The 24,897-nt window shown below is 40.8% G+C and overlaps 1 protein-coding gene across 1 annotated transcript in view; it reads left to right on the top strand.

Annotated features, from left to right (window-relative positions):
• Positions 1–201: 201 nt before the first annotated feature.
• Positions 202–24,897, top strand: part of LRRCC1 (leucine rich repeat and coiled-coil centrosomal protein 1) — a 48,719-nt gene continuing 24,023 nt past the window's right edge. Inside the window, exons 1-11 of the mRNA XM_063450349.1 lie at positions 202–487; positions 3,840–4,045; positions 5,727–5,792; positions 7,968–8,135; positions 8,617–8,789; positions 10,420–10,638; positions 14,862–15,064; positions 16,237–16,438; positions 17,568–17,716; positions 18,528–18,732; positions 23,121–23,260. Coding sequence (XP_063306419.1) covers positions 429–487; positions 3,840–4,045; positions 5,727–5,792; positions 7,968–8,135; positions 8,617–8,789; positions 10,420–10,638; positions 14,862–15,064; positions 16,237–16,438; positions 17,568–17,716; positions 18,528–18,732; positions 23,121–23,260 — 1,790 coding nt within the window. The 5' untranslated portion in view covers positions 202–428. The remainder of the gene's footprint in view (positions 488–3,839; positions 4,046–5,726; positions 5,793–7,967; positions 8,136–8,616; positions 8,790–10,419; positions 10,639–14,861; positions 15,065–16,236; positions 16,439–17,567; positions 17,717–18,527; positions 18,733–23,120; positions 23,261–24,897) is intronic.

Below are 24,897 nucleotides of genomic sequence, written 5' to 3'. Positions count from 1 at the left end.
GCATAGCAGTCGGAGAGCGTGGCACGTACATTGATTGACAGTTCGCTCCCTTTAGACAGTCACCAGGAGTAAGTAGCTAGTGAGAAAGCTGAAACAGGCACGCTATTGGCCGAATCCCATGTCACATGTCGCCGCTGGCGTGGTGACGTCACTGGCCGTTTGACTTGGGACGCGGTAGAAAATATTCCTGTGGTATGGGAGCCGTATAATTAGGACACCCCCGCCCCCCCCCCGTTACCGTGGCAACCAAGTGCAACATTCCCAGTCCCTGCGATGAAGCCGTACAATTAAAGGGGAAAGGCCTGGTATCTGAATGTGTAGCTCGGGGTACCATTACAGGCTCTGTGTATTAACCCCTTCATAGCCGTCACCAGCCAGGACCAGCACCCCAGCACCCCAGCACCCCATAGTGTGAGTGGGGTGACAAGATGGCAGCCGGGGATCCAGAGAGCAGGGAGCTCAGCCTGATGGATAAGCAGGTCTCCAGGTAAGTCCCCTCTCACCCTGGCGAGCTTATTAAACATACCTCATGCAGGGTGACCTGGATACCAATTCAGCCATGCTCCTGCTCTATGAGCTTGCTTAATTTATGTATTTATAAAATGAAATAAAAAAAAAAAATGTATTTTATATTTGTGTGAATTCTGATGCAATATCCATCACACTCTTTTTTTTTTTTTTTTTTTTTTTTACACAATAAAACAAGTTCTGGCTGACTTTCTGATTGCTCTGGGTTGCTGGCTTATGACTGCAGCACATTTCCCCCATTAGAGCAGTTATAAGGCAGTGTCTCTCGTTTAGTGGATGCACAGTGCTTTCTGTACCATCATCACTGCAATCATGCAAGCTTGTCATGATCCCTAGATTAACCCTTTTAGACCCGCCTCAGACAGGATGGTACGGTGATTGAGTGATCTACTGCCCACACTAACTCTCAGCCTGGATGGTGATCAGCTACCATTTAAGGAATGTTTGGACCAGCCCCTTGGACCCAATAAGAATTGTAGAGAGGTCAAATTGGTTACTTCTTAAGGCATACTGCGCTATCATACATTGTATCGTAATATATTTTAATGCTTATTCAGAAAATGAGTTAAGATAAAATCCGGCAGCTTGCTTCAGACTTCCAGCTGTGCAAGCAGACATACCCAAATGAAAAAGCACCTTGTCACAACAAGCCTTTACTTTAAAGGATCACTATAGTGTCAGGAAAACAAACTCGTTTTCCTGACACTAGAGCATCCTTAGAACCCCCCACCCTCAGGGTTCCCCTCCCTTGGTGCTGAAGGGGTTAAAACCCCTTCTGCCTCTTACCTTTATCCCGCGCCAGGCTCCCTCGGCGCTGGTGACATCTCCTCCCCTGCCGACGTCAGCTCCCGAGTGGAGCGGAATGCGCATGCACGGCCAGAGCCGCACGCGCATTCAAACAGTTAATAGGAAAACATTTCTCAATACTTTCCTATGGACGTTCTGCACGCTGAATGCAAATTTTGCATCCTGCGTCGCAGAAGCGCCTCTAGCGGCTGTCAGGAAGACAGCCACTAGAGGTTGGATTAACCCTGCAATGTAAACATAGCAGTTTCTCTGAAACTGCTATGTTTACATCTGAAGGGTTAAAACCTGGGGAACCTGGTCCCCAGACCACTTCATTGAGCTGAAGTGGTCTGGGTGACTATAGTGTCCCTTTAAGCACTTTTTTGCCTTTTATTTGTGTCCTGATGTGACTCCTAAATATATTGAGTAAATGTTTTTTGCTGCAAGAATGATGTGCTGGGATTGACAGTTAATCTGATTTTAGGATCCAGCACCATAAGACATATATCACCCATCATTTGCAGTCATGCAGTACCAATTGGTTACCTGTAAGCATATTTTACATTCAGGAATTGCATGTCTCCTTGTATGTATGCAGGTATAAATGTACAATGTGGCCACTTTTTATATAGATACACCAGTCTATAAAAATATATATATATATAAATATAAAAAAAGTTACCTGCGCTCTTCCCAAATCCCTATGCATATTTAAACAAATGGAGGTTATTTAGTTGCTCCAATGGCTATGAGAGTTTAGCCATGTCAAGGCAGACCTCTCAGGTGGGTCCTACACTGACTTTGCACCTTGCTTCATTGAGCTTCTGGCAAAGATATCTCTAATGAGACTGAGAGGAGTATTTTTATAAACCCCTACATGCATATCAACCCTTAATAAGAAAAACATGGTTTGGGCAGCGGCATTTTAACATAGCTGTGTAATTCTAAAGTGAATACAAATAGAAACAGGTCCTGCGTTAAATCTCTGTATGATTTTGATTGTATGCCATTTATGATTGCGTGCCTGAAAACGATGCCTGTGTGCCTGTGGCTTGGAAGGAAAGACACACAGAGGGATCTGGAGGGGAGGGACACATAAAACGGACTGAGGGGAAAAAGAGCCACACAGAGGGACTGTGGTGGAGAAGGAGACAAAGAAAGGGGCTGGGGTAAGAAGGAAACACCGAAAGGGGCTGGGGTAAGAAGGAAACACCGAAAGGGGCTGGGGTAAGAAGGAAACACCGAAAGGGGCTGGGGTAAGAAGGAAACACCGAAAGGGGCTGGGGTAAGAAGGAAACACCGAAAGGGGCTGGGGTAAGAAGGAAACACCGAAAGGGGCTGGGGTAAGAAGGAAACACCGAAAGGGGCTGGGGTAAGAAGGAAACACGAAAGGGGCTGGGGTAAGAAGGAAACACAGAAAGGGGCTGGGGTAAGAAGGAAACACGGAAAGGGGCTGGGGTAAGAAGGAAACACGGAAAGGGGCTGGGGTAAGAAGGAAACACGGAAAGGGGCTGGGGTAAGAAGGAAACACAGAAAGGGGCTGGGGTAAGAAGGAAACACGGAAAGGGGCTGGGGTAAGAAGGAAACACGGAAAGGGGCTGGGGTAAGAAGGAAACACGGAAAGGGGCTGGGGTAAGAAGGAAACACAGAAAGGGGCTGAGGGAAGAAGGAAATACAGAAAGGGGCTGGAGGGAAGAGACGCACAAAGGGACTGGGGGGTTGTAAGACACACTAAAGGGGGAATAAAATACACTAGAGCACAAAAGGGGTAAGAAATTCAAAGGTGGGGGGTTACAACAAGATTCATTTTTTTTTTAATTTAACAGGGGGTGGGGGCGGCAAAATGCGTCTTCGCCTGTGTAGCTAAAAATCCTTGCACTGGCCCTTGGCCCCAATACATATAGTAAAAACCAAAGAAAAAAAGGTACCTGCGCTCTTCCCAAATCCCTAAAATATAGTATATTTTTTGCAAATACAAAAAAACAGGTCCTGCGCTCAAACTCCCACTACTCTTGGGTGGCAGCAATGACCACAGTACACATCGGCCCCAATACATACAGTAAAAACCAAAGAAAAAAAAGTTACTTGTGCTCTTCCCAAATCTCTATGCATATTTAAACAAATGAAGGTTATTAGGTGCTCCAATGGCCATTTCTTCTTTGGTTTTTACTGTCTGTATTGAGGCCGATGTGTACTTTGGTCGTTGCTGCTGCCCAAGAGTAGTGGGAGTTTGAGCACAGGACCTGTTTTTTTGTATTTGTAAAAAGTAAACTATAGTTTGCCATTCAGTGTTCCACAAGATAACTTCTGATTTAATGCATTATTAACCACAAGGAAGTGTTTCATTTGTTTAATGATGAAAAGCATTAAACTGGTGGCAGACATTGCATTGCAACTTTGTTAGCTTGACATATAGTTTATTTCCAGAATATTACACAGACTTTGCAAGTGACATTCTATATTATCTAAGTGGTACTTTTTATTTTTGTGATTACTTTTATTTTTCTTTCTTTCTTTTTTTTTAGCTTGTTTGATATTTCCTTGAACTCCCATCTCATTTCCATAAATTTACACTGCAATCAAATCTGTAAGCTTGAAGGACTGGAACATCTACGCAATTTACAACATCTCGACCTGTCATCTAATCTCATAACTAGAATTGAGGGCCTTGACTCCTTGATGTGTTTACGCACTTTGAATTTGTCTTGTAACCAGCTTACAAAAATTGAAGGTTTGTGTTGCATTAAGTAGGAATATACTTTGCCTCTTGATACTGTAATTATTAGATCATAAAACATTTGTACTTATAGATTACAAGAAAAAGGAAATGTGAGTCTACATAGATCAGTGGCTCTTGTCAGAGTTCTTGGGGACTGTTATAGAATATGTGTGTGCAGTTGTCATATTGTTGTCAATATTTATAAAACAATGAACAGTATCTTTCAAGTCCTTCATAGATATAGAACTTTAATGCAGTCAACGCCTAAGGTGACCTGTTATATTATGTATACTAATTCCACCATAATCAATTGTCTATAGTGATTTAAGTCCCTTTATTCATTGATAAAGCTCCCATTGGAGCAGAGATTACACTTGTCCTTAGTTATACCAATTCATACCATCAATGGCAGACTGTGATTGTCTGAGAGCGGTAAGCTTACATTCTCAGCCAATCACCTCTGCCAATTGTTGCTTAAAGGACAACTGTCACTTTAAAACAATTTGTAACATAATAATCATTTACTTACATTTTGAAATATATTTTATTTTTAAAAAAAGTATATGTAAAAAAGAAAAAAATGCATCCACACCTTTTAGTATATGACAAAATACTTCAACCATATACATGCACCTTGGGTCAAGCTATGGCTTTTTTGGGATGGATATGAGCGTAGTATATTTAAAGAAAGTGGGGACAGCACCTGAGGAAAAGCAGTTGGAGAAATATGGTAAGGACTGCACAATGCAAAGGGGAGAGATCTGATAAGGAGTAATGGGTGGATGGTGGGAAGAGAGGGTAAAGAGAATGCAGACACCTTGTTTAGTAATTGGGACAAAGACCTGAAGGCTAAGCACATAGCACCAAATCAGAGAGAGAGGAGAATTCTTCCCTTAATTGATCTGTCTTGTCAGTAAAATAGCATAGTTGTTTTGCTTTCGCAGGGTGGAGTATCAAAAAGATGCGTAAGATTCTGACAGTAGATGATTGAGGAAAAAATTTTTTGTTTTTAGCAAAGAAGAGGGCTGTGCTGGTCAAGCATTGTGAATTTGTAATAAATGAAATTTGACAGAGTGCAATACTTTGTTTAGCAGCATTATGCTCTGCAAGAGCTTCTTAGTTGAAGTAGTTTAACTTAGTGTTCCAGTGTTGGAAATGTCTGCCTTGCGTTGTATATGTTTAGTGTGACTACCTTAGTGTGATGATATGAGAGAAGAAATGGGATGACTGATAAAACACCGAACACGTATCTTTAAAAAAAAAAAAAGAAAAGAGGATGAGTATTACCAGCTACATGTGTGTGATTTAGTAGTCCTCTGGGATATCCCAATGGAGGTAGTAATATAAATGAAACATGTTCTTTGTTGTTAAACATTATTGTATGGCATAACATCCTTCCCCCTTTAAATAATTTTACTCCACAATCATCCCTGGTTATGTTGATCATACATTTTTAAATGCTGTTTTAAAGGCTAACCCATCAGATTTAGCATTGCAATTTGGTGTGGGGAAAATATTTCACGTAGTCTGCTCCAAGTTTTCATATTCACTGCAGAATATTTGGTTAAAAATAAAAAAAGCTGCAGGGCAAATAAGGTAATCATTTTATCTGAGTTATTTTTATTTTCTCTCGGTAGGTAATTTCTTCATGTGTTATTTCAGCTAAACATGTTCATATCATTTTTGTTCCTAGGGCTGGAGGGATTATTAAACCTCAGAGAGCTCAATCTAACTTATAACCGCATACACGATCTTACTGGTAAGTAAATGCATAAGTGTTTATTGTTTAAAGTGACATGCATCACTTGACAACTTTTATTTTTTAAACCAAGCAAACACCCTTACACAAATATACAAACATAAAATGAATTATAACAATACCAACTTATGTTTCTGTTGTCAATATTGTGTTATGCAAAACAAACTGTAGTCATGGATTTAAAGGGAAACTGTAGGCACCAATGCAACTTCAGCTCACTGAAGTAGTCTGGGTGCTGTGACCCTTTTGCACTTAGTGCTGCAATGTAAAACATTGCAGTTCAAGAGAACTGCAATGTTTACATTGCAGCTCTAAGTCTGCCCTCTGTGTCTGTCTACCAGACAGCCACTGGAGGGCTTCTGGAATCCAAACTGACTTTTGGTCCGTTATCTGACGCTGGACGTCCTCACGGACCTTCAGAGAGGGGGGCCCTTAGGGAGTTGGGGACCTATTAACTCTATAGTGCCAGTAAAACGGCTTTGTTTTCCTGGCACTATAGGATCCATTGAATGGCTCTGCATAAAGATGAAAGCAATATATGGACATATAATGAAAAGTATTGCTAGGCCTTATTTACACACTGAAAAACATTTAAAATAAACACATTGTGTGTAGAATATAGAGTGGGAGGCATGGAAAGGGAAGATGGGAAGGTGTATTGTTTGTAGGGTGGCTAGGAAGGAAATAAAGGAGACATAAAGAATGGCTAAGGAGTGACATATGGGGAAGGCTGAGACATAGGCATGGCTGGGGAGGACTCTGTAATAGCATACTTTATTATATACGCTAGAGATTAATAGCAGCTTTTTAGTTGTGTAGGGGACGTGCTGGACTGGAATCTGCATGTGGCACATTTGGGGTCGGTGTAGTTCCTAGAATGATGCACATTCCTAGGGAGAGGACACTGCCTGAATTAGTGTCCCCAGGGTGGCTGTGGAAAACACAGGCGAGAAGAAGTAGGTAAATATGGAAAAAAAAATCATATTACCCGTTCTGCCTGCAGGATGAAACAATTGTCTCATTCAAAGGCAAAGCCTTTGTGTAAGACAGTTGTCTCAGGCATGCATGTCACTTTAATTAATGCGACTCTGTGCCTTTTATCCTTCATTAACTTTTCTTTGATAATTTACAATGTTACTTGGGACATTTTATAGCTGCACTTTTAGTTGTGGCTTACATACACCAGCACTGGCATACATTAAAAAAAAAATCTCAAAAGCTATGCACTTAACAACCACCTTCAGTATATGCTAAAAGGGGCATCACAGCCAGCAAGATGCTTCTAGTGTGCATTAAGACTGGCTTAGAACTGTAGTGCCTTGTTTTGTGCATAGAAAACTGTTTGACCTGGTGTGTATTATTAAACTGTAATTATTGCACTATTGTTACTCGATGAGCAGAGCAATACCATACTACTACTGGGATGGTGCAAGTCATGGATGCCATGAGTAGTTGCTTTCACAAGCAAACAACCAATGAGTATACTTAAAAAAATTAAAATGGAAACGTATCCACCCTTTCTTTCCCTCTCTCCTAACCTGTAGTATTAAAATGAGCACTCCAGCATTATAAATAATTATTTTTTTAATTGAACTCTGGAATGTTTAAAATTTATTGGTCCCCCACTTTCCTTTAAAAGTAAAGGGTTAACATGCCTATAATTTAAGAGCGAAGACCGCTCCTTACTGCATATCTGCTCCACACTAGTGACAATCTCCCAGCCAATCCAGAGTTTTATGAAGCAGGAATAATGCGTGTCAATTGCTGTGCGGCACTGGGAATGCTTCTCAGAGTAGAGTAGAGAAGGGCTTAAAGCAGCCAGAAAGAGTTAGAATTAGTCCCTTCTTTGTCTCGGTACATCTCGTGACATTGCAGCTTTAATCTTTAACACGAATTTTAATGTTTGGATGTTTAAATATTAGTTTTTACATGTTTCTTATTTTTGAGAAAATAACTGTAAAATAATTACTCCTTAAATATTTATTGAAACTTTCTCCTAATTCTATAACTTTTACCCTTCAACCTTTCTTTTGCTAAATATTTACTCAAGTTCTGTGGAAAAAAGTATGTGTATGTACTTTGAGTTTCACAAATGTTCCAACTTGTTAAATGGGCAGTTTCTGTGTTTGCAACCAGTAAACTTATATTGTGTGTTTTTTTTATCTTGTTTCCAAGGACTAATACCACTCCATGCACAGACTTATAAGCTCAGCCATCTTTATCTCCATAGCAACTGCATCAATGACTTTGAACATGTAATCCATTGCATAGTTGGGTTACAATCCTTGCTTTATCTCACGTTTGAGCAGAGTGGAAAAGATAATCTGGTTTGCAGTTTAACAGGTAAAATCAAACTTTTATTTTTCCTTCTTGAAGAAACCTTGTCTAGTAATATATTGTCCATCGTCACCATGGCAGTACTGTTAGCCACTGTTTAGTTGAAATACAAGTAGAACCATTTTGTAGAATTTTTTTTTATTTTATTTTTTTAAATACTTTTTAAAAAGTCTTTTCAGTGTTTTCTTAAATTTTTGATAGAGGTTTTACTACATACATCTTGCTAGCCTGCATACCTGCATTTCCTTTAGGCTGGGATATAATCACTACAACTGTACGAATCACTGATTGGCAACTACCAGCTTCTACAATCCGCATAGTTTATTATTAGTAATGATCAGTGAGAGTTTACTTTGATACAGAGAATGTTAATCAATTTCCAGTATTATTTTTCAACTGATTTTATTTAAAAAATATTTAAATAACATAGTTAAAACAATGGAAATGGGGAATCCGATCCCCCGCTAAATAACTGTATTATCTACAGGATACAGAGAAGTTATTTTAGAAGCTTTGCCAAAACTAAGAGGACTTGATGGAATAAACCAGAGTGGTGAATCACTTACTGGACATCATGGAGGATCAATGGACCTGCCTAATATGGAGTTCTTGGAATACTTGATAGCATTTGATATTGGAAGTGGATGCAAGGAGGTAGAGGTAATGGTATTTATGTATTTATTTAATATTATAATTATTGATTGTTGCTGCTTTTTACTTTTTTATTCCCACCCCCCAGATCACCAATAATAAGCCACTTTTTCTGAAAAGCTAGAAATTCTGTCTTTGCTACAGTAAGTGTGCATCTCTCTCTAAAAAAAAAAAAAAAAAAAAGTGTTCCATTATTTGTTTGGATGTAACAAAACCAGAAAATGTCCGTTTCGCTCATATTGGCCAAAAGCTGCCTTACTGTAATGAAAACAGTATTTTCTTTACTTTCCCACATCATTCCATGAGTTCCACCAATCATGAAATTTTGTAGCTATAAATTTAGGGAACTTTACACCAAATGAATAACACCATTTAATCCCACTGTAGACAGTACCCTCACTGCAGCAAAATATTTCCTATCTTTAGATTCACTTTCCCTATGGAAATCTTAAAGGGACACTCCACTGCCCAAATAAAAAATAAATTAAAATCCCTATTTAGTAGATATACCCCAAATAAAACTTGCATGCATTTAATTATGCATATTTTCAATGGTTGTATATCTAAAACAGCTTGCAAAAGCTACAGAACACGTGTGCAGTCTTTACAAACCCTCGCCTTCTAACCCCGTCCAGACTTTCTGTGGCTGTCCTATTACAGACTTCCCAATGGAGCTCAATAATAAAAACAAGAAGAAAGTATATACACTAAAGGTGAAAAAACGTATAACTGGAAGTGATCCCAGGTGTACTTCACAGCCACCTAAGAGAATATACACATATATAAAGAAGTGGAAACCACCCAGAATACGTTAAGATATATATATAAAAATAGAATGACCTGAGGTAGATTATCCAAGAATGTGCTCTGTATAAACAAATCAGATAGCTAACATAGCGTAAAATAGTTTATATTAAGGATGTAAATAAATGTGGTATGAATGCACTCACAAACAGATGAGAGAATCAAGCCTTTCACCCACGCAGGGGTACTGTGATGAATATAAGATGTAGTTTCTTCCAACAAGATATGTAAAATAAAAGAATCAAATATGGTGAAGTACGTTATAAAATAATATAACACATTTTATTGGTCGCACTTACACTTAAGTAGTATAAAACAGCGTATCTCCAAATAGTTATGGACCTCTTGGTGATGTAAATCCAAAGTTTCCACAATAGGAGTCTAGGAGCAGTGATTAAAATACAGCAAAACATAAAATAAACAGTAATAAATAAAAAAAGTTCACAGGGAAAAAGTTCTTTGCAAGACAGGTTCTCTGGGAAATTGTTGCTTCTTGAGTTTAGCTCCACTGAGCTAACCAAACCAGGAAGTAGCAGGACCAGTTTTCTGATTTACAGCCAGGGGGTGTTACCAAATAAATATTCCTTATCACCTACATTTAAAGAAAATGTCAGATCATTTGATAATCTGCAATGCATTTTGTTTAATGAAAGCTAGTTTGCTTTGATTTTAGCTTTTTTGTGCTTCATGTGTGACCAGTTCATGCACACTGTTCTGAAAGACTCCATTCACAATAACCGTAGCAACAACCTGAACCTGTAACTAAAATTTAAAGCAAAAAAGTATTTTCTCATTTAGGTTTAATTACTGTATTATGTTGTATATCTCTTCCTAGGATTCTAAAAATGTACCCGTGATAACACCAAGAATTGATCAAGTATTATCTCACTATAGAAAATCTCCTGGTAGCTATGTATCAGGTAATATGAGTAATGGTGTGAATACCACCACTTCATCAGATAAAGAGAGTGCTACACATCAAGATACCAACAGCATGTTGCGTGAAATGAGAATTAAGAAGCTAGAGGAACAAATGGCAAATCATTTGGAAAAGGTTTGAAATTTTATGATCAGTAATAAAGTATTGTAAATTTGCTATGACTAGACATGCTTATGTCCAGGAGGAGATTATGGAGTCATTTGGCAACTTTTGGTAGCCTAACTGATGCTGGATGTCTATGTCACCCAAAACCCATAGGAAAGCATTATACAGGTAGGTAACCGGTAGAGTGGTTTTTGTTTTCTTTTATTTTTATACAATTCTTTTCCTTTGGGGGGAAGTCCTAATGCAAGCACGGCCAACGATACCCCAAAACAATTCCATAAGAATGAGGCTTGCGGCCAGTCAGCTTTCGAGGGTTGCTGTGCGAACACAGACATACGCTTCCTCTGGCTTTTAGGTAGCAAATGCTCCCCCCAGTCGGTAGTTCATATCTCCTGAATGTCATTCGTCTAGGTGGTCAGGAAGTAGAACGGGCAGCGGTATGAACTCTGCTCGGGTTCGTGGACTTGCGTAGCCAAAAATAGTCCCAGGCCACCCAGGGAAAGCACTCGAGTTAATGTGTTAAGGTGTTGATTTGTGGGTAATAGCCGGGTTTGGGGAGGTATAAAAAGGGGGATCACACACCATCCATTCAGGAGACGAACAAAGGGTACAGACAACCGAACACAAGACAATCAAGTCTGCTACACCAAAATCCTGCAAGCATGAATTGATCAGATGAAATTCTTTTTTTTGTTTTTTTTAAGAAATCTGATTTATAAAATGCTCATCAGCATAAATATAAACTGTTGTAGGTGTGTTCCACACTATGAACTAATGTTTTCCAAAATTTACATGTCAGGCAAATTAAAGTAGCAAGAATAGGTGCAGGGAATAGACTAAACAATGAAGTGTAAATCAAAGCACTGTTGTTCAGTATGTGTCCAGTAAGCTTCCATAGGTAACCGGTAGAGTGGTTTTTGTTTATTTTTTACCATTCTGACTTTATTGTGAAAATTACATTTGAGGGGGCGTGGCCTGGACGCAGAGCTGAGCGGGCGCGGGACAAAGCTGCTCCCGCTCCAAACGACGAATTTGGCGAATAAAATGCCACAAATCTACATTAAAACCCGACAAATGGGCCACCAACGGAGAGCTGCTGACGAGGGCTACACGTTGGTGCCACACACCAGGCACCGACTGCAGAACACCCGGCAAAGCAACCCGAGGCCTACAAGCATGGCCAGCGCGGAGGAGGCGGCCGCTCCTCCGCCGCCAGCGACGGCTTCCAGACAGAGACTAGGCCCACGTTCCCCCTCCTATGGACCGGTGGGGGTTATCCCGGTCCCAGCTAACCATTACTCGATGCCAAATGATGACGGGGTAACCCGAAAACTACGACCACTCTGTGCAGTAGCAGACAAGATGGCGGACTCCACACAGACCCTCACCACATGGGACCTAACGGAGCCGCTGGAGGTCCGCCTTGATCGGCTATTCACAGCCTTCTGGAAGAGGCTTGAGAGCAAACCGCGAACCATGAAACTGCCGCCTGACCCAATGTACCCTCCCCGCTACGCACCAAGCTTGCTCTGCCAGACAGCTCCTGAGACACACCATGATAAGCGGCGGAGGGGACGGGTGAAGCACAAAACATACTCAAAACCACCTCAACTGGGTGACGGAATTGCTACCAGGCCCAAAGATGTGCCCCAACGCCCAAAGCGCAACCTACGACAGGGACGCGGTACTGAAGGCCGCCCACAATGCCTTCCCAGGCTGAAGACCACATGGAGTCAGACTCCTAGACACCGACCACACCGTCAGAGGCTCACCCGCCGCAGGCGGCGGCAGAACATCCGAGCCCCACATGACGCCCGCAGAAGGGACGACCCGGCCTCATTGAGCAACCGTGTCAGTGGAACACAGGTGAGGGCCTTCACGGAGGCCTGGGGCTGGCAGACGGCTGCCACTAGTCCGCACCAAGTCATACCCCTATGGATTTTACAAGCTGCCGGGGCCATTTTTCCCAATCCTCAGACGTGCGCGGCTGCACCACCGAGCAGCGGTATAGGCCGAACAAACCTACAAGGACTGTTGGGACATTACCTGGCTAAGGACTGTTGGGACATTACCTGCTCAGCTACACGACCTCTCTTTGCTGGACTTATGTTTGTAACCTCACCCCCAAGTTACCTGTTAGTTTTCATGTTTAAATATGTCCCACATACAGCGGCTAGGCAACGCATAATTTCATACACCTTCACACGCATAGATGTGAACAGAAGCTTGCAATGTACCTGTATGTACTACTACACTATGTGTGACTGTATGCCCCAACAAGATGACCTATCACCTACATACACGGTACGAGTACCTTTAATATGTGGCTAACTACTACTGTTTTTCACCAAACTATATTGATACAACATTTATTGTACTGTCACAAGCATTGCCTCAGTATTGTTTCAATGATGTTTCGCGGTTACATGAGCGACAACCTACACTGTTGAAAGCCTTAACTCATATTACTTAACCTAAAGATGCCCCACATGATAATACTCTCTAATGAAAAGCCCTTACCCGTTGTATTGCATCTTACTTTAGCTTGCTTAAAACACGTCTCTACTAAGCGACTAACAAAATATAAAAACAAGGCACTACCTTCCTGGAAATGTACCTAACTATGTTTTCAATGTTTTACCACCAAAGATATGTACTACTTATGCATTTCCTTCTCTTTATTCTGTATCCCTCATATATGCCTTAATAAAAGAGAGATTTACAAAAAAAAAAAGAAAATTACATTTGTGTCTACCAAAAAATAAAAGTTGTATTATGTTTCAGTAGCACTCTAAATTGCGATACAAAGTTATTATTATTATTATTATTATTATTATTATTATTATTTTATTATTAGTATTAGTATTTATATAGGGAAACTAACCAAATGAGACAATAACAAGATGTAACAGGAACAATAGGTACAACAAGCTTACAGTCTAGAGGAGGCGGGGTATAAAAACACAATAGGAAGGGATTTGAGAGAGACAGCAAATAGACATGGTGGGAAAGTAGCAGAACTGGAGGTGAGAGTGGAGTGTGGCCCTATAGGAGAGCGCGAGAGGAAGGTTTGAGAGATAGGATGTATGACCTCCAAGAGTAACTTCTAACATCTTACAGTACATTTATACTCTGGATTATACTTGTTTGTGTGTGATATACCTTTTTGGCTTGTAAAACTCTGCTTAGTTCTAGAGAATTTTTTTTAAACATGATTTAACATTTAATCCCCTGACGAAGGTGCCGTTGTTAGCACCGAAACGCGCTTCGGGCACTTTGTTGTTACGTTTTTTTCACTAAATTAGCACTATGCACAGTTAGCACTTTAGGTTTATAGCTTTGATTTATCTTGATAGGGGTTGGGGGAGAGGACGGTTTTATTTTGGAACTACATCTTTCCAGCTTAGAACACCCTTGAAGGTGTTATACAGGAGTTAGATGTGCAGGCTTATTTTCTCTCTCCAGATTAGAACACCCATGAAGGTGTTTACATAGGAGTGGCAAATTTCATCTACATTGACAGCCAGCAGCCTATTCAGACGTTATAGTTTTTTCCTCATGGTTAAGTTCATTTAGGAATTGTCCTGTTTATTTATAATTTTCTAGAGGTTTACTAACAAGCACATGATAGCTGCACAGTAATTGTTACTGTTAAATAGCCCTCTTCTCTAGACATTACTTTGCTCATTATCAGCTGGCTTTCTGAGGATTGATCCTACTCCTGGGTATTTATCCGTCATCCACCTCATTTACATGCAGTGAATTCCTCTAACCAACTCGACAGTGCACTGTTTAGGGGACCTTCCCCTTGTCACATTTCTCTCCTGACTAGCAATTGGGTCCTATAATATCCATAAATCAGGATAGTCACTAGGGGCATCCCACAATTATACTAGAGGTGATTGCTTACCACTCCAATAGTGGGAATAGACTGAACATATGTATTAACCTTTACTTTTGTGACTGTAATAAATTGACTTTACTTTTACATTTTGATACACTGTTCTGAATTAAGTTCCCTGTGGGACTGTGTGGTTGTCTCCCTATCAAGTTTTTAAATTGGTACTTTGCTTTAATTTCATCTAATATACATTTATTTACCAGTCTGGAATCCCTTACTCTTGTTTAGAGTGGGATTTATTCGTTTTTGGTATTACATTTTGATTTAACATTTAGTAGGACAGATCACCTTTTTAAAGTTTTTTTTTTTTTTTTTTTTTTTTTTTTTTTAGACTTCCACATCAAAAACCAAAAGGCCAGTAAGTATAATGAAAGCAAAGAGAGACACCGATCTGACAACTGAAAGTGACTATGATAGTGGAAAAGAAAACTCAAGAAATAGTGAAACAAACCGTAGCCGAATCCCAGCCTATTGTAAAAATAATTACACCCCCAGGACCACTAACAAACCGTCAACAGCCAGGATATCAAACAGGTATTTTGGACACTAAAATAAAAAAAATGAAATATTGTGTTCCTTAACTTACTGTAAAGTGGACACTGTTTACTACTGCAAATATATTTTAGTGTTGTATATTATATAGTGCCTGGATCTAAAATCTATTTTCATGTTATACTTTATAATTAAAGGGACATAACTTAATTGCAATTAAGTTGTTATGGCGTAAGTAGGTCCCGAGCAACTCATACCTGAAGTGGTTAAATTGGTCACAAATGGATTAGTCTGCAAGCCAATGCCCGATCATTTTGCCTGAAGACTTCTGCTCAATGTCCAAGGCTTCAAATCTGATGCCTCTGACCAGGTTCCACTGATAGGATGAGAGCATCAGTAGCTTCCATTTAAGCCCCTTCAGCTAAGACTGTGCCCAGGACCTCCTCGCACTGTAACAACTTAATTATAATTAAGTTGTTATGGTGCCCGGAGTGGTATTTAAACTCCTTCTGCCTAAAATATAGTAAACCAATAAAAATTATTTCACTGTAAAGAGCAATTATTTGTTCTAAATGTTATTACAAAAGAATTGGTGGCCTTTCCTGTGTGCACCAGCTAGATACTTGCATACTGCCATGGTCCCTATCAAATTGCTATGAGGTGTTGTTTTTGTTGTTGTTTTTTTTGGATTTCTATCTTGTTTTGAAATGTAATGAATTTTGCGAAGTTTGTGATGAAATGTATGATGATAGGTTCTTTATCAGACAGACATTGAAATTTTATGTATACATTATCTGATCTAAAAGACTGCAAATGTACAGTATACATTTTAAGTACCTGAAGTTGCATTTCCTCCAATGCCAGTGCATCTCTCACTGCTATAGGGGTGTAGATGCCCATGTATGCACACGTTGCTAAATATTTAGTATATAATTATAGAATGATTTAACCCCTTAAGGACCAAACTTCTGGAATAAAAGGGAATCACGACGTGTCTCACACGTCATGTGTCCTTAAGGGGTTAAAGCAATCTCTTTTTGGATGCTGACTTTGTGTGGTTTTATTTTTTTGCGGGGAGGAGGGGTGATGTGTGTATTCACTCCAGTGGTGAAATTGTACTTTTAAGAATAAAATTGGGCCAAAACAATATATTTTATAATATTTTATTTGTGTTGTTTATATTTTATTTTGAAGTAGCTTCCTTTATTTTGCAGTGTGTTGAAAAAAAGTGCAGTACGGAAGCAGAAAAGCCCCAATCCCTGGGGAAAAGCTGGCGTTCAGAGTTGTTTGTCTTCTGATAGACCAGAAACAGACAGCTCCGAACAAGTATCTGGAAAGCTGCCGACATACCTAAAGAGTCAAAAAAGCAAAGCAGCAGCAACTGTGCCTAATCCAACAGAGGAATCCACTTATCGGGTACATGCTCCAAATAACTATATGGATTGCAAAGTAAACCTGTGTAATATGTAGCTTGTTGGGTCACATGCCTTTTGATATGATGGCACAATTTTAAATGATAACCCACTACTGTATTTTAAGCCTTTATTTTGTTTTTTATAAATATTATTTTGGTGGTTGCTGAAAGGCCAACAAATAAGTTACTGTATAATCCTGATGTTTCTCCAATTCCCATTGGTCACATACTGAATCCCAAAAGTGAGTGTAAATGTACTTTAGATGTGGATTCTCTGGGAAATGCCAGACATGAAACTGCAACCCTGCCAGACATTTTGTAAAGTGGATTCCGCTATCTTTCCTAAACAAAACTACACATTCTGTTATCTGTTAATGAAAATATCCTGTTGTATCATAGAATGCACCTGAGCCAGGTACTGTGTTTATATATAGCTCTATAAAATATTATAAAGCTCTGCGTGAAAGAAACTGCTCTTTGATTCATACAAGCTAATTTAAAACCCTTTACTGCTGTTGTAATTACAAGCTGTTTTTTATGATAATACAGAACAATTGTAGGGGTGTGTAATAAACCATGTTTGTCATGTGGCACCCAAATGAAATTTTGGGACTACAAATCTTAAAAGCCAGGCTGTTTGTGATAGAGAATAATGGGCGCGTCAACACAACATCATCTATTAATCTGCAATGTATTTTCTGTAGTAAGGCAAATACAGTAATCCAAGAATACATAAGAATATGGCTAGATTGGAAAATAAATCCACAAATTAGCCTGACATGTTTTACATTGCAGGGTTAACATGACAGCACCACTGCACCCAGGCCATTTCATTGAGATGACTTTAGTGGTCCTGGAAGGATGTAAAAGGCCAAAGATAGCATTTGCATCCTCATTTGATATGCTTAATTGAGAAAGAATGACATGATCCTGAGAGGCATCACTATATTTCAGTGTTCTAAAACCTTTTTATCTATTCCTGGAGTGTGGAATTATGCCAATTAAAAGTTTGCTGGAGCTACCTGTCCAGTTTCTAGAGGGGGAGCAATAACCAATTCCCTCAAGTACTTAGAGGGGGGGGGGGGGGGAATTGCAGTGAGTAAAAAAACCAAAACTATTTTCATTTTACAGGCTCTTGTACAGGAATTGGACCAAGAACGAGAACGAAGATGGAAAGCAGAACAATCTTTAGTGAGACTAACTGAAAACCTCAAAGATTTACAGTGTCAGGCTAAAGAAGAAAAAAATATCAACAGCGTGGCTGTTTATACCACTGATAGGTAACCCGGTATTATTAGATTGCCTCACTTTATTTTGTTTTGGCTTTGACAATCTGGAGGCTAAGCTGCCATTAAAAATACAGTAGGTAGATTCAACGGCACTAGGCTCTAAATTCTTGGAGCAGCCTAACATGCAATGCATATGTAAAAAGAAAAATAAATCACTGCAGTTATCAGTATTAAAGGAACACTTAATTAAAATAAAAAATCTTGGCTTGCAATACCTTCAAATCTATCATACGCAAATAAGAATGCCCAATTTTGATTCATGCGCATTGCTGTCCAATAACAAACTTTTCAATGAGTATTACAGGCCGTTGAAAAGTCTTTCAAAGTCCAGCACTTTGGTCAAATGTCTGTCTTTGAGTTTAGCTCATTGGAGCTAAATTACAAGGAAGAAAAACCTCCCTGCTGTCTTATTGACGGCCAGAGAGATGTATCAGTGTTTACTTACAAAAGTGCAGATTTCTTTTAAAATGAGAAGGGGAAAAAAAGAGAAAGGGACACACTATACACACAAAGAGCACTTCAGCAAGCTAAAGTGCTTGTGTTTCCTTTAATAAAAAAAATTACACAATACTTGGAAGATACATGAATGCCATAGTTACATAACTGAATGTCCTAAATGTTTCCCTTCTCTTTGGGCATTATATAGAAGCAGAAATGTAGTTTTAGGGCAAAGTTCTTACATTTAAGCAAACCAATAGAATATTCTTCCTTGTTATTTCCATTTTTGAATTTTTCCTTTTATGCACATTAACAGTTCATTTGTATTTTGTATTTACATTTTCAATTGGTTTCTCCTTTTCAGGATTAAAGAATTACTTTTAAAGGAAAAAAATGCAAATGTCATGTTAAAAGGTTTTGTTCAACGCTTGAAAGAAGAAAATGAGACCCTTGCAAATGAACTTGAGAAATGTGCAAACAAAGAGGAAGACTATAAGAAAGCTTTAAAGAATTTGGAAGATTCTCTGTCCAAATTGGAGACCCAACATGTGCAGAAACAAACATTGGAGGTAATCAGTTTATTTATTTTTCTTTGCTTATTTTATTTTTATATATGAATGCAAAACACAGACCCTTTCAAAACCATTTTGTAAGTGAAAACGTCACATATAACATTGCCCTGTGTGTTCTGTGATTTTTATCAGCAACAATGTTGCATATTGCAAAGGTCTCTTAAGGTGATATCTCTGGTTAGGGTCCAGTGGCAGTGGGGTGCAGTCAAATTTAGGTTTACTTACCTGAAGCTGTCCCCTCACGGCTGCTGCTGTCTTCATCCAGGTGACCCTTTTCAGCTCTGACACGAAACTAAGACCTATGGAGGAGACCGTGGAAGCCTCTATAGATGATTTCTAATGATGAGCGAGACGATGCCTGAATCCCACAGCCGTCACTTTTGGTCAAAAACTGATGTTGCTGCTCCTTCTTTTGTCATCAAAGTAGTTCCTTCAACGAAATTTCAGAACACCGCATTAATATTTCATAAAGATTAAAACTATTTATTAAAAACTAAGAAGTGGCAAGGACCTTTTAAGCATATCAAATCGAAAAAAAAAAAAGTTTTTTTTTTTTTTTTAATGTTTTTTGTTTGTTTTTTCTAACTAGTACATTGTTAAATCGGAACCGTTACTTTTCTTGAAGTATAAATAACATGATCAGCCATGGATTTCAAATTATGTACTATATTCACTCACCACAAGATGCCCTGGCAACAGTTTAAGCCTTTTGGGTCTTAAAGCGGCACTGTCAAGTAGGGACTCTTTGCCTTATGGAGGATTCCTCCGCTTGACCAGCTCTGACCAGCGGAGGAGCAAAGTGTGCTTCTTTTCCGCTGGTCAGAGAAATTTTCCCATGATCCTTACCTTTCCTCCCTGTTCCCATGATGCTTCCTGTCATTTTAGACGAAACTGCCGAATTGCGTTCTAACTGAATGAGAACAGTATGTTCGTTTCTTTTACAACGCAATTCGGCACTTTGTTCGGATCGCAATTTCATTCTAATGAATGAAACTCCGATCCTATTCATTGCCGCGGCTGCATCTTGCAGCCGCTTAGTAGATAACTCCCTAATTCCCACGGTATTAGGGAGCTATCTACTAAAAGGCTGAAAGACCTAAATTGGTCTTTCAGCCAAATTTACTAATACTAAGTAAAGATTACGTAGTATTAGTAAATAATATGCCCCTACTCGCTATACCGCGAGTAGGGGCATGTCTAGTAAGCAGTCAGCAGCCTGTGGCTGCTCACTGTAAAAACAAACCAAAAAAAACTAATAACCCCCCCCCTGCGCTGCTGGTGGGGGCCCCCTAAATAACAATAAGAACAATAAGGGCGGGGGGACCTACTGGCCCCCACCCCTTATTGTTTTTTAAAAATAAAGATATGGTGGGGGGGACCTACTGTCCTCCTCCCCGGCCCCCAACCCTGAGCAGTGGGTGGGGTCCCTAAATAAGAATGGTGGGAGGGGGGGGAACCGACCATCCTCCCCCCGGCCCCCACCCCTGAGCAGTGGGTGGGGGCCCTAAATAAAGAGAGGGGGGGGACCTACTGTCCTCCCCCCCTAGCCCCCACCCCTGAGCAGCGGGTGGGGGCTCTAAATGAAAATCCCCCCCCTCCCCCCAATCAAGGTGACTAGGGTTTCCAAGCCCCTAGTCACCCCTCCCCCCAACCCAAATCAAACTATCCCCTACCTAATAGTGTGGGGGAAAAAAAAGAAGACGTCAAATGGTAAGTTTAATTTTTTTTTACAGGTTAGTTATTTTATTCCCCCCACACTATTTTTAGGGTGAGGGGGGTAGGTAGGGGATAGTTTGATTTGGGTGGGGGGGGTGACTAGGGTCTTGGGACCCCTAGTCACCTTGATTGGGGGGGGGATTTTCATTTAGGGCCCCCACCCACTGCTCAGGGGTGGGGGCCGGGGGGGACAGTAGACCCCCCTTCCTCTTTATTTAGGGCCCCCACCAAGGGCCGGACTGGCCCACCGGGATACCGGGAAATTTCCCGGTGGGCCGCGGCACCTGGGGGCTGCAGAGGTATGTGCCACCGGGTGGCCGGTCCGGTGGCACACTCAGAGGGGGCCGTCCGCTTTCCACGCTGGTGCCGCCGGGCCGGGTGGCAGCTCCCTCGCGGTTCCTGTGCTGTGAATTGTGGGAACCGCGAGGGAGCATGGTACAGAGACATGCTCCTCCCTCCTCCTCGCTCCGTCCCCAGCATTAGAAGTGCCGCCGGACCGGCGAGGCTGCCACCCGGCCCGGCAGCACCAGCGTGGAAAGCGGCCGCCCCCCTCTGACTCACTCCTCTCAGGTAAATGGAGGGGAATTATAGAGACACAAAGGGGGGGAGGGGGAATTATAGAGACACAAAGGGGGGGAGGGGGAATTATAGAGACACAAAGGGGGGGAGGGGGTATTATAGAGACACAAAGGGGGGGTTATTATAGAGACACAAAGGGGGGGTATTATAGAGACACAAAGGGGGGGTATTATAGAGACACAAAGGGGGGGTATTTATAGAGACACAAAGGGGGGGATTATTATAGAGACACAAAGGAGGGGAGGGGTATTATAGAGACACAAAGGAGGGGAGGGGTATTATAGAGACACAAAGGAGGGGAGGGGTATTATAGAGACACAAAGGAGGGGAGGGGTATTATAGAGACACAAAGGGGGGGTATTATAGAGACACAAAGGGGGGTATTATAGAGACACAAAGGGGGGGTATTATAGAGACACAAAGGGGGAGGGGTATTATAGAGACACAAAGGGGGGGAGGGGTATTATAGAGACACAAAGGGGGGAGGGGTATTATAGAGACAAAGGGGGGGAGGGGTATTATAGAGACACAAAGGAGGGGAGGGGTATTATAGAGACACAAAGGGGGGGATTATTATAGAGACACAAAGGAGGGGAGGGGTATTATAGAGACCCAAATGGGGTGGGGGGGGGGGGGTATTATAGAGCCACAGGCTGCTCACTGTTTAGTAGACATGCCCCTACTCGCGGTATAGCGAGTAGGGGCATTCGGGAGATTTTAATCTCCCTTGTGCTATTATGGGGGTCATATTGACCCCCATAGAGTGAGGGGTGGGACATGGGGGGCTTATGAAGTGGCGGGGAGCACTGCTCCCTGCTGCTTCTATCTGTACATATTACAAGGAGGGAGCTGCATGCCGGTAGCTCCCTCCTTGTAATAAACCGAACGAGCAAACGAACACTGATACACAGTGTTAGTTTGTTTGTCTGATTTTTTTTCTATTCATTCATTCATTTGTCTGTCTGACGAATGAATGAATAGATGAAATTCCCGTTCGCATGTTCAGGTGTTTCACTGTGCATGTGCGGGAATCTCACAGCGCTATCTAGTGTGGGCAGATGACATGTCTCACAGGGACTTCACCTACCCACACAAAGATGGCGGCGCACTGAATAAAGATCGGGGCAGAAGACAAAGATTAAAAAATATGTAATCTGGGGGGCTTAGGGGTATTTGGGGGTGACTAGGGGGTCAATTGGATGTAGTGGAGACGGGAGGGGGGTTAAAAAAAAAAAAAAAACCGGGATTCGGCATGACAGTGCTGCTTTAAGTGCGGTATCAGAGGTGGTGTTCCTTACCAGAGGTTTGCCAGGAGAGCTGCAATGGAAGGAACAGTTCCTTTATTTCAGTGAGCATTATTGAAGCATTTTCTAGGTTCAATAATGCAGCAGAAAAGTAAAAACGTAGGCCTTCTAGGCATCCTCACTGCTCCATTAATGCCTTTAGTATGCATCTGCGAGGAAATACTGAATGAGCGCATACATATTCAAGTATTCCTTCAGTAGTGCTGTACTCTTGTGCATATAGCAGTGCAGTGGTTAATATAATTTACATGCTGTCTCTTGGTTGCCCAGCAGTGCATGTAACCCTGTGTTCCAAAAATAGCTCAGTCCATAGCTGAACTAAAAGTCTCATCTGTGAATGCTACACTTTAAATGAACCCACTAAGCACTATAACCACTACAGCACACTGTAGTAGTGATGGTGCCATGAGTGCTCTGGCACCATCTCAGTGTAAGTAGTCTAATGTTCTTAGAATGGTAATCCAAAGTATTAGAATGGTTTGACAGCTTACCCAGGACCTGAAAGCACCAGTGGCTTCATGAGAATTCAGTTAGCTTTACTGAACTAAGCAGGTCCAAGTAGGACTGCGCACATCATGCCACAGAGCTATCCTAAACATTAGAAATGCATGGACTCATAGAGCTGGATTCATGCCAGGTAAATATCTGTGTATCTGCTGCCTATATCACTACAACATATGTGGAAGAGAGGAGAGCTTTAAGAAGTAAGACTGATTTCTGGGTTTAGTAGCTTTTTCACTTAGATTTATTTTAACCAGTGGCCAATTCATTTTCTGCCTGGCACAGATGAAGCATATTCAAGAAGTGGAACGTAAAGCATCTGCATCTCAAAGAGAAGTTGACCTGCTTAGAGTGTCTGTTCGCAAGCAGAAAGACAAAGTTCAGCAACTCCATGAACTGCTCACTGCCCGAGAGGAGGCACACAGGTACCGACATTTACGGTGGTTTGAATTTTTCAGCAGCACAGCAATTTTACGAAAGCATAAATTACACAGAGGTTTGATATAATTAGCATCCTGTTCGTTCAATGATTTTTGCTCCTGGCAGTTTAGCTTCTTACTGAGAGAATCACATTCAAACCAGCTTGTGCTTTGCAGTAACCTTCACAGAGCACGTCAAATAGAGCTCGTGTTCCCTGCAGTTGTAGAGAAGCCCATAGGGCAAAAGCGTTTATGTTTCATACTCTTTAGGCCAATGATCAGGCCAAATATTCTAAACATAATCTAAAACACGTTTTTTTCATTTTTTATTTTTATTTTTTTGACACTGCCAAGAAAAACAACAGCGCAAAATGTGTGGAGAAAAATAAGCGTTGATATCAGATAGCATCTGTCCAGTGGAATTATTTTATTTTATATTCTCAACCTCAAGTTTGGTGGTCCCATTCACCTGCAGAAACATATTGTGAATCGATGCTGGTCACATAGCTTTTTGTATATTATTGATTATCAGGCAAGGTTTTGTCATTATAACTAATCTGTCTCCTCTTATGCACTAAAATCATTACAAAACTGAAGAAGCAGAGCCAGTTCATCCATAATTATATCATACTTTGACTGTGGGGTTTATTCACTAAGTGATAAATTGTAGTGAATTGGAAACCAAATACTAAATTTAAATTGTAGGCAGTGCAAATCTGTCAGGTTTTTTCACGAATGTGCTAATTTTTGTAAATTTACCAATACACAAAATGTTAGTGTTTAAAGTTAAACCCTTTATGTAAGTTGTATACTGGATGACTGACATTTCCCCTGTATGAAAAATGTCAAGAAGCACAAAGCTTCCTATCCATTGGATCAGCATTGTGCTCTGCTATATCGAGTCAATAATTTGTACAGTGCTGCCCCCATTGTACTTAGATGGCTGCACTGAGAGGTATTTACAGCTGGGCACTGGATTCAAGCTCCTTCTTGGGAGGAATATGGACCCATCACCTCATTCCTAAACCAATGGCTGCTTGAAATAAATGGCACTTATAGATGTTCAGTATTTTTTTTTATTGCTACTTTAGGAATATGGCATTTCTGTGTTTTTAAAAAAGAAGTGGGCAACTTAATTACCTGTGCGCATATATGTCAGGGGTAGGCAACCTTTGGCACTCCAGGTGTTGTGGACTACATCTCCACTGATGTTTTGCCAGCATTATGGCTGTAAGAGTTTGTGGATGTAATCCACAGTTTGCCTTAACCTGGTATATATAATGTGTATAATATTATTGTTATTATTCAGGGCTCAACGATCCCAGGTGCCAGGTTGCCATGGCGACTAGGATTTTTAAACTGATGTCTGGGTATTTGCTAGCCCATTCCCTCCGCGGCAGGCGGTCGACTGTGGCAGAATAAAGCAGGGCGGTGAGTGAGCTGTTATCTTCAAGCTCCCTTGCATGCCCTGCAGTAATGCATGTCTCTGTCTGTCAGTGTGGGAGAGGTGTTTTTACTAATCTTTTTTTTCCATGCTGTGCCTGTCTCGCCGTAGCTGTCCCCATCTTTATTGCTGAGATAATCAAATCAAGCTTGATGATCTCCGCCAATCCAATGCTTTTCCAGGAAAGCATTAGGAGACT

The sequence above is a fragment of the Pelobates fuscus genome, chromosome 4 (genome assembly GCF_036172605.1).
Source record: "Pelobates fuscus isolate aPelFus1 chromosome 4, aPelFus1.pri, whole genome shotgun sequence".
Lineage (NCBI taxonomy): Eukaryota > Metazoa > Chordata > Amphibia > Anura > Pelobatidae > Pelobates > Pelobates fuscus.
Note: the sequence above shows the minus strand (reverse complement) of the source record. Positions and strands in the feature narration are given on the sequence as shown.